We start from the raw sequence: 10,690 nt of genomic DNA, 5'->3' as shown, positions 1-10,690 counted from the left end.
TTAGCACAAATTCAGACTTTTCTAAAATGATTGCTGCCATCATGATATTTTCAAGATAAGGGGGCATTTTAGGAATATTAATAAGACAATATTAATCAAAAGATCAACCATCATCTGCTATGACCTTCACAAAGAAAGTAGTCCAAATAGAATTGTCCCTTTTCTTAAAGGAGTGACATCCATTGCTGTAAATTAGGGGACACAACTTCTTAAAATATAATATGTATTTTTAAATCAATTCTATATTGACGTTATAAGTTAAGTGTTAAACTGTTATATTGTTGCAATTACATCCAAGGACAGCTCTTTGATGTAGGCTATGTTGGGAACATGCACATTATGTTACAAGTGAAATCTCTCAAATTCAATGAAATATGTATTTTAAAAGTAGAATATGGAATTGTCCGTGAGTAATTAAGATGATCCATCTGGTCAAGATGTGTATTCCTGCTTGGACAAACAAGCAACAAACTATGGTGACTGGTCAACACCATGTTCCCAAAACAGCTAACAATTTAAATCGTATTTTCCAACTAGAATTATACATGTTTATGACTTTTCAGGTCTGGAAAATCCCTTTTTAAAAGTCCCTGATATTTTCACTAACCGTGGGAATCCCGTTAATTGGAGTTAATTAAGTTAATCACCTGACCTCAATCTGTGTCCTTGTGTCTACTTAACCTGTTGCAATGCGTTTGCCCTTCGGCTAAGCGAAAAAATGGCTACGTATGGTAACGAGACAGTCGACAACTATCTTTACTCTTCTTACAATCCTTATTCCTACAAAAACCCCAAGTTCAAGGGCTGGAGGCAGAAAACTTACTTCGCCAACTGCGGTGAGGGCGAGAGCTACTTCGATAATTACCACAGGGCGCAGCTCAAGTCCATCTTGTCTCAGATCAACCCGAACCTCACCCCGCGTCTGAGGAAAGCCAACACCAAAGACATCGCGGTCCAGGTCAACCCGAAGACCGACGCGTCCATCCAGTGCTCTCTGGGCCCGAGGACCCTTCTGGCCCGGAAGCGTGATGCCCTGCGCCAGCGGCGGCAGGAGGTCCAGACCCCCGGGAGCCCCATCAGCGGCGGCATCCGGTTCCCGCGCACTCAAGCCGTGTACTCCCCGGTCGAGTCCAGGAGACTAGTGTCCCTCTTTAGAGAGGAGGAGGAGGAGGATGAGGATGAGGAGAAGGACACGGAGACGGTGGAACGCGCTGAGAAGGTGGAAAGTGCTGAGAGAGACGAGCGCAAAGAGAGTGAGGAGAGCGGGAAGGAACCGCTTAGTCCAGAGAAAAATGAAATCAAACAGACGGAAACAAATGAGGAGAACAGAAACGAGCCAGTGAAAACCGGACAAAACGAACCCAAGTCCAAGGCTCGCGTGAGATTCCAGGTTAGGGGAAGTTGATTATCCTTGACGCCAAATCATCATGCCATCATGTTTTTCACTAAATTTAAAGTGCAATTGAATATTAATTACATTACAAATGGAGTACCTTCTAAAAAAACAAGGTGGGAAGCAGTTTAAGTTTTCAGCATTGTGTTAACTTGTCTTAATGTAGTTTTTGGAGCAGAAGTATGGCTACTATCATTGCAAAGACTGCAACCTGCGCTGGGAAAGTGCTTATGTGTGGTGTGTCCAAGGCACAAACAAGGTAATAGATGGCTACATATTTTAACTGGCATGCATAGCCCATGTTAAACCGACACACAGATGTTTTCCCCCTCTATTGTTGCAATTGATTCATGCTTTACTGTCTCTTAAAGGTTTATTTCAAGCAGTTTTGCAGAACATGTCAGAAATCATTCAATCCATACAGGGTTGAAGACATAACCTGTCAGGTAAGCCAGTCCTGCCATTGTTCTCAACTAGAGGGCCTGAGGCTTTCTATGGGACCACCGCAAACTTCCAAGGGGGGTAGAAGTAAAACCGCAGAAACTAACACTTAAACTGATCCAACTTTAATTTGTCCCCCATCAACTGTCCATTTTATTGATGAACAGTCTTGAACTAGGAGTGCCAATGGTTTACACGTATATTAACGGTGCACTTTGCATTATCTATTCATTTTCAGACTTGTAAGAAGACTCGCTGCACATGTCCTGTAACATCGCGTCATGTGGACCCCAAAAGACCTCACCGGCAGGATCTGTGTGGCCGCTGCAAAGGCAAGCGGCTCTCCTGTGACAGCACATTCAGCTTCAAATACATCATTTAGCACCTCTGTGCTGTGCTCAGGCTTTGTTGTTGCCCAGCTGGATTGTCCACTTCAGTCTCTGCATCCTCGCTCCACAAAGACTGCAGTGGGGAGGCAGGTCCATCAGTCTCTGCAGTCTCATTTGTTTTTGTTTTGCTTTAATTTGTACAGTACTTGCAGTAACTGCAGGTGTCAATTCTGAAAAATAAAAATGGCAATTACTAGCACATCTGGAACCAAAGTTTTATGTGAACTGCTTTGCAGAAGGATGATTTGAATGGCTTACTTTTAGGGAACGTACTAAAAGTTTTATCTTTGCGTTTTTCATAAATGAACTGCCAAAATGCACAAGTTGACTTGTGTTCATTTAGGCTTATTCTCTAAAAAGCTAAACTTTTTTTTTTTACTGATACTTTGATCTACTGTAGTTTCTAAAATTGCATAGTCCAGAGGTCATGCAGAACACAAGTGCACATTTTACATGAAGTGACAACTTTGAAATTGTGTTTTTTTTTTTTTTTACAAATTAAGCTTCAAACTTGAACTTAAGTTTCAATGAAATGGGGTGTTTTGGTTTGTACAGTGGTTAAGAACCTAAATTGAATGAACAAATGGTTAACTGGTTACTTGCAGTAACTTTAAAATGCAAATCCAGTAATTTTGTGTATTTATGCAATGTATGGGAGTTGTTACGAAAAAAAGATTCAAAGTTTCACATACAAAACCTGAAAAAGACCAATTCACACCAAAGAAAATGTCTACAGTAGAACTATAATGGTACTGACACAAAGGAACAACACTGTTGGAATCCCTTTCTGAACAATCTATTCCAGCTGATGAACAATAACTTTAAAGTGTCAGATGACAACTGCAGCACAGGCTTATAATAATGTTGTCATCCATTGGTGTGGACACTAATATATGTGGAATGAGCCAAAAAAAAAAAATGCATAAACGTACCACTTGTATGGTTAATAACTGGATATCTACAATTAAACTCTGAGGACCATCAGGAAATGACAAAAAGCCAGAGTTGCTTATAATCAGGTTTTTATTTAACAGTACAGGAAAAAGCAGGTAAATCAGATGACAAAGACAAACCAGAGAGAAATGTGAGAGGGGGAAACAGAAAAAAAGAGATAATGCACCTCTAGATAAAAACTATATTTTTCCAGGTAAATAATATATCCATTAAATAATTAAGAACAGCATTCAAAATGTACCAAACAAGCAACAGAAGAGATCTCTGAGAGGAATGAATACAGTGAACGTTTTATTTCTCAATGTGCCACGACAAATTAAACGGTTCCTCCCTACGTTTGAGGATATCGCTTTTGTCTCTTGGAGTTTGGCAAGCGAAGTGCAGTGCCTTTCAGAAGCGTCGCAGAGCCCACAAACCCTCAGTGCAGCCCTGAGTCTAGGGTTAAGACAGAGCCAACATGGACAAACACTAGCCCCAGTTTCCCCTCAGCAGGGGCTCCAGTGGGGCCTCAGTGGGGGACTTTGGGCCAACATGGAGATCACAGTGGGTATCAAGGAATGCATATGGCAAAAGCTCGACCTGAGAAGCCGAGCTCGTTCGTCGGGAAATATTGAAGATTAAGGTGGCGTATTATCATAAAGGAGAGGGCAGCCCATGACTTCCCAACAGCTATTCAACTCGCAATTTTTTTGCATTAGTCTTACCCTCTACTGAGCTCTCTCTGATTGAACAGTGCATTACACAAATGTACAAGGAAAAATACTGCTTTTACACTATACATTTTCTAAAATATATACAGAGTAAAATAAGTTATTGATATTTCCATGAGTTGCAGCCAGTTTGCACTTCACCTGTGCATCTCGGTTTGTTAACGTGCATGTATGAGAGAGAACGGGTGTGCAAATATCAGTCCATGTCAAACGCACTCGCACGCACACTCTCACACTCACACTCGTCCTCGCACGCGTACACAAGAGTCTATGGTTTCCTACAGGCAGCTACTTATTTGGTTATAGTTTAAGGGTTTTGTAAGAGCGGCCCAGTGAAAGCTGAAAGTTCTCCCCGACGCAGGTCAATAAAGTTAAACAGATAAACCTCTTTAAATGGAGGGTATGGCCCCCCAGCTTACAATTACTTGTTAAATATCCTAACATTTACAACCTAAGACTGTTAAAAAATACAATTCTCAAAAAAATATTTGTTGCAGGCTTTTCTCTTTCAAGCATGCTTTTTGCAATCGCCAATGCGAGTCTCGCCGATCCATTGCGATCCTCTGATTCTCACAATAACGCTTCAAATCCCATCTCTGCCCCAGTGCATAATGGGGCAGACGGATGTGGATCAGTCTAAAAAAGGATACCACCCAGAGGTCATAGGTCATTCCGCCAAAAAGCTTCAATTTTAGCATCATTATCGCCCAGTGTCCCTCCTAATGGTTCTCGACCAGTCCCATTCTTCGTACTTTTTACAACATCTGAAGAGGTTAAACTATTTTGGAGAAAGGGGGGGAAGAAAAACGCGGTACGTACGTAATAGTTTTGAGTAACTAATGTCCACACATTCTTTAGCCCTTTGAGGTGAAGTCTACGTGAAAATCCCCAAACCCACCACCCCGGAGGAAGAGAGTTGAGTTTGTGAAGCTCTCACAGTCCAGTGCTGAGGACTGTGTTTTGAGTGTCGATTTGTGTCTGGATGTGGGCCGTGGGGGTCGGTGACAGGATGCACGTCTGGTGGGTGTGCGGGTGAATCTGAGCCTGACAGAGAGCTTCGCGGATCTGAAGGTTGAGCTCCATGAGGCGCGTGCTGGCCTGAGAAAGATCCCTGCTGGGGCCCACCACAGCCAAACAGCCCGTCTGACCCAGAGTCTGGTGCCTGAAGTAAATGTGCAGCAGCGTCTGCACGGCATCATCCTTCTCACTGCCAAATATGTCATTAGGCCACAGGCACCTGAGGGAATGAAGGGAAGTAAGAGACATAGAAGGCGGTTTATAGAGGAAAATACATACTGGAATCTATCAGATTTATGCAAAAGAGAACTTGAGGAGGTTAACGAGATAGTTAATTAGATTATGGATCCTAACTGGACATGATGTAATACATGTTGCCAGCAACAAGCAATTTGTCTGTCCACTCTGAAATCAGCCAATCAGAATATGGTTTCTGTTTAACAAACAAACTATGAAGAGCAAGATTTTGGACCACTGAGATTGTACTGTGGGTAGAGCTACTCGGTGTAAATACACAGTAAGTGATGGACAATATGCCACATCGCTTGCCTACAAGACTAGTTAGGACAAAAAAACTAATAAAAGGAAAGAGCTGTTCAATGCGATGTATTGCTTGGTGCTAGTTATATGAGAGAATATAAATGTCCATTTTAAACAGACTTCTTTCTGGTAATGTATGATGGACTTCTTTAATGATTTAGTTCACTTAAACCCTGCTGCTTTCTTACAATTGATGGATGGAATCAAGTCTATGCCCTAATTTATTTTAATTTTTTGATAATCCAATGTACGTCACAATATGGAAGAAAAGATCTGTTGCTACTTCCGTTACATTGCGACTTTAAAGTCACCTTGAAATCAAAACGGACAATTCTTATTTTTTTTTATGGAATGTTGCCGTTTATTGTAAATACTTTATCTGTGCACATCATAATTTTTTTTATTGATATTTCTGAGATCGCTGCAATTTTCAAACAACCACCAAGTCCCGCCCTACGTTTCACTTGGCTATACATTACAATACGGAAGAAAATATCTGTTGCTACTTCTGTTTTACTGTAACTAATCTGTTTATCATACCTGAAGGCTTTAACTTGTGCGATAGCTGTGCTGAAGTCCCGTGCTCTAAGACTCTCGATAAGTGAGTGGATGGCCGTCTCTGTGCTCGACTGGTCCACCTCAAACTCGCCCACTCCTTCCTGTCCATCACCAACTGACTCCGCCTCCTTCAGACAGCTCTCTAATATGGCCAGCTCCTCTGACATGTTAGTTACCTGAAAAACACATAAGCATGTAATTTAAATCAATATTGTCACCAAAAAAAAAAAACACACCTGAAAAACGACCAATTCGCCAATACAAAATCAATCAGCTGACACACAATTAAAGCACACCGTAGTCATGTCATATTAAGCATAAATGCATTGAAAATTGAAATGGATATTCCTCAGGCAGTGCTTATTAACTCACGTCACCACCAACATAACAAAACTGTGTCTGCCCCAAGCTGAACATATGAGACTGTTATATTTTTTCTACATAACAGAGGTTGCTGAGGTCTGTGTGTGTGTGTGTGTGTGTACGGTCTATAAAGTGTAAGTGAGTTTGTATTGATGAGCGATAGGCTGAATGGCTTTGCTCTGGTCTGTGTTAAGCATATCAGTCTCCCTCAGTGAGCTTAATAAAGTTACGCTGCACTAAGAGCATTATTTGCAGTCAGACCTTTATGTGTCCATACTGGCACACATTAACACAAACTACCACAAAATGTAAAAAGAAAATTGACCATCTTCTGCCTGTATGGCTGGCCTTACATTTTCCATCCATCCATCCATCCATCCATCCATCCATCTTAAAGTTGCAACAATCTTGCCTTGAAATGCTGAAAAAAATAGCTATATGTGTTACAAGTCAAAGATGTCCTTTTAATGTAATTCTACATTAAAAAAAAAGATTGTTCACCCAAAAATGATTTTGTCATCAAATCACCCACCCTCATGTCGTTTCAAACCCATAAGCAGGGCTCGACATAAGCAATGGCCCGGGGCCAGTAAAAGAGTATGTCGGGCTAGTTGATTGGCCAGTCACTGGCCCGCGCGGCCATCAGCAAAACAAACAGCAAACGTCATACACAGTAGCGCGAAGTGTCAGTGTTACTTCAGGTTATTTATAATGTGTTAAAATGTCAAAGAACTACGAGGCTGATACGAGAAACGGATATAAATCCGATCTTCAATTCCCGCGCTATATGCAGATTTAATGGAGTGCACGTCACCGAAAGCAACAGATATGAGCTGCATTTTATTGATCATCAGCTAAAATTTCTAGATCAAAGAGAGAGCGACAACAGCCCTGGTAAGATCATTTCGTTTCTTTACTTTTAATGATGATGATTGTGTGTTAAGAGTCTGCAACTTACTTTCACTTTGATTTGCGATAGTTTGCACGTTGGCTTAATGAATACATGTTCAGCTGCTCATCTGCGGTGATGCGTGTTGCAGTAGCGTCGTCATATCTGGCTATAACATGACATATAGCCTATAACACGCTCTCACACGTTTATTTTTAGCATTTTTGGTAAGTATGCAAAACTATTACTTACAAAAAAAAGGAGGAGGTCCAGTGAATAAAATGGACCACTGAGGGAGAAAAGGGAGGGGCTAAGGGGAAGAAAGGAAGAAAGGAGGAAAAGTGGAATCTCTTAGTAAAATGGATCCCTGTGAAAACCACATTCTCTCCGTGTTGGTGAGCCTATGTTCATTGCAGGAAAAATAATATATACTGCAATAACCATTCATAGTTACAATGACAATTTGGTTATTTTTGCATGTCTCCAGGGGCTCTCTCTTAATTCCTGTACTCCCTTTGGGGTATTGATTAATCCTAATGTATACAATAAATACAGTTTAATGGAAAAGTGCTTTTCCTTATATTTCTTTCAGGGCCAGTAAAAATATAGAAGGGGCCAGCAAAACTCTGATCTACTGGCCCCGGGGGCCAGTGGGGATTTTTTTTTTTTTATGTTGAGCCCTGCCATAAGGCTTTCATTCATTTTCAAAACACAAATAAAGATATTTTCAATGAAAGCTGAGAGATTTCTGTCTCTCCATTTGAAGTCTTTTCACCAAAACGTTGATGCTTCAAAGTTTTCATAAAGACATCATAAAATAAATCCATTCAACTCCAGGTCAGAAATCTTCTGATTTTTGTCTTTTGAGGAGACACAAACAATTTATATGATAACAGATTCAATTTTTATTCACATATAAACATACACAGAAGGCATCAAATATGTTGAACTCAAGCTCAAATGCGCTTGCTTGACGTGCAAGAACAAATAAGGTTTGTAAGCAAGTATGGCTGAGCTTCCATATTTAATGTGCTGTTTGTATCTTCATTTGAGTTTCAAAGATGAAAAAAAGTTTTATGGGTTTAGATTATAACGGCATGAAGGTTGATGACACATTTTTTATCTTTTGGGTGAACTAACCCTTCTAAAATGAAGGATGCAATAATGTTTCCTGTGTAAACAGTGTTGTGCAAAAAGTCTATTGGTGGAGACAGACAACAAAGCCAAGATAATGCCTGGAGAACATCTAACCCTCTCATTCAAAACATCTCATTCATATACAGTCTTACCACTTGTTTACAACTTTGCTCAATCAATAAGCATTCATTGGCTTATCTTTAATTTTATTAACCCATCCTGCTTCGTCCGTTTTCTTATATTGTCTTTTTGAATTGTGTTTCTTGCCGTTGTCCAGACTATTCTACAATCATATCTTAAGTATCTAATTAAAATATACCATAAGAGCTTCTAACTATACAAGGAAACACAGCAGATACAAACCTCTGCCTCTCTCTTGATGGTGTCCACTCTGCTGATGAGTTTGCAGTAGGCCTGAAAGAGCAGTAGAAGCTGGAAATGAAGTTTATACAACCGTCGACACAACTCCAGCTCCTAGAGATAGAGATAGAGAGAGAAAGAAAGATCATGACATCATCACCTCAACATCTTCAGCTCTCTAATCATTAGCTCTGTCAGTAGCAAAACAGCATGATCAGATGAACGGACGGCCAGATGAATGATCAAATGGAGGGATAGACAGATAGAAGAATGAACGTCCTGACTTTGAGATGGAGAGGAAGGGTTACACCCTGGTAAATCATTTTGTGCAGCATGACTATATGGTTCCCTAATCAGAACGAAACCCTGAAAGAATGATGTTTCTGAAAAACTACAGATCTGAATGGAGTGATCCAAAATATGTCAGTGAGCAGATGAGTTAGATGGAGCATGCAAAAAAGTGCAGGAACAAGGAATCTAAGCTACTTTTCTCTACCATCCTCCACTCAGCTGTCCATGGACACACTCCATTCACACACTTAATGCATAATATGATTTCTAGAAGCATTAAAACACCAGTAACCTTTTAGCAAATTAGCATTAGCAAAGTTAACACTGTAAGTATGCAGAACTCATTTAAGCCATTAAATAATGAAATTCATTAATGAAGCTTGTAGTGATGATATATGAATGATCACGAATTGGACACGTCTGTGGTGTTGTTAAGAGATCAGATGTAGGGGTTGTTCTGAATTCTGATTGGTTGAGAATGATTTTGCAGATGTATCAGTGAAGAATAGATGAATGCTCGAATATGAATAGTGCATGGCTGAATAGAAAGGATTGCGACAGGCTCTAAAATACAATAAACAACTTACTGCTAGCATTTCCATTTGCTAAGCAAGAAGGACAGCCGGTCACAAAAAAAAAAAAGAGGAAACACAGGAAATGAGAGAAAGACCAAAAATTAGTGAGCTCACAACACCCCAAGACCACCACAAGAGAGAGAAAGAGAAAGAGAGAGAGAGAGAGAGAGAGAGAGAAATATTGCTCTGTTGATAATTAACAAATGACATAAGGTTGCAGTCACATGCAATGCATTCGGGGAGAAATTACTTTGAATATATTTTCACTTTTTATCCACAGTTTCACACTCAAACATATGTAACGTACCTAAATATATGCAAAATAGGTAGAAAAGCATGAGAGAGATTGAAACCAATGCAAGTAATAGTAAGATAGAGCAATGTTGGCAGAAATCATTTCCACTGTGGCATCACAAAACCTGACTTTAACGCTATGACATTGCAGAGAAAATAAAGATGCTATATTAACATTAATCTAGATTAATAAATGCTGTAAATAATGTACGTTTATGATACCTAATGTATTTAAATAATGTTAATGGTGTATATAATGCTGTTGACTCTAATTGAAAAGTGTTACCAAAGCTAGCAAAATCATAATTCTCACAGACAGAATCTACACCATTCAAAAGTTTGGTGCTGATAAGATTTAATAATAATAATATAAATATTATAAATATTTTTTATATATATATATATATATATATATATATATATATATATATATATATATATATATATATATATATATATATATAAAAGAAGTCTCTTAAAAAAAGTATCCTATGCTCACCAAGGCTGCATTTATTTGATATAAGATACATCTAAACAGTAATACTGTGAAATATATTATTTAATATATTTTAAAATGCAATTAATTCCAGTGATGGCAAAGCTGAATTTTTAGCAGTCATTATTCCAGTCTTTTAGGGGGATCTGGCTAAATTGTGTGGATGAGAGGGATGTGAAGAACTTTTAACATTTAAAAAAGACATTTAAATACTGTAGAAATCTGTGTTGAGTTCAGCTTGCACATATTCTGTGTGGACCTGGTTATGAGTGGTAGAAAGCTG

General features: G+C 39.3%; 2 protein-coding genes across 8 annotated transcripts in view; one reads left to right on the top strand and one right to left on the bottom strand.

Annotated features, from left to right (window-relative positions):
• Nucleotides 1-280: 280 nt before the first annotated feature.
• Nucleotides 281-3,130, top strand: zar1 (zygote arrest 1). The gene is made up of 4 exons (XM_084432848.1): nucleotides 281-1,390; nucleotides 1,560-1,652; nucleotides 1,765-1,839; nucleotides 2,073-3,130. The coding sequence occupies exons 1-4, from the start codon at nucleotides 719-721 to the stop codon at nucleotides 2,214-2,216; spliced, it is 984 nt and encodes a 327-aa protein (XP_084288974.1). The 5' UTR covers nucleotides 281-718; the 3' UTR covers nucleotides 2,217-3,130.
• A 98-nt stretch (nucleotides 3,131-3,228) lies between these two features.
• fryl (furry homolog, like) overlaps nucleotides 3,229-10,690 on the bottom strand; it is a 111,023-nt gene continuing 103,561 nt past the window's right edge. For 4 of the 7 annotated variants that reach the window (XM_084432845.1, XM_084432840.1, XM_084432842.1 and 1 more), the window contains 4 exons: nucleotides 9,630-9,647; nucleotides 8,755-8,865; nucleotides 5,985-6,178; nucleotides 3,229-5,124 (listed from right to left, as the gene is read on the bottom strand). In XM_084432845.1, coding sequence (XP_084288971.1) covers nucleotides 4,821-5,124; nucleotides 5,985-6,178; nucleotides 8,755-8,865; nucleotides 9,630-9,647 — 627 coding nt within the window. In that variant the 3' untranslated portion in view covers nucleotides 3,229-4,820. The remainder of the gene's footprint in view (nucleotides 5,125-5,984; nucleotides 6,179-8,754; nucleotides 8,866-9,629; nucleotides 9,648-10,690) is intronic. The other 3 variants (XM_084432841.1, XM_084432844.1, XM_084432846.1) reach the window with 2 other exon arrangements.

This window comes from Rutilus rutilus (genome assembly GCF_951802725.1).
Source record: "Rutilus rutilus genome assembly, chromosome: 15".
NCBI lineage: Eukaryota > Metazoa > Chordata > Actinopteri > Cypriniformes > Leuciscidae > Rutilus > Rutilus rutilus.
Note: the sequence above shows the minus strand (reverse complement) of the source record. Positions and strands in the feature narration are given on the sequence as shown.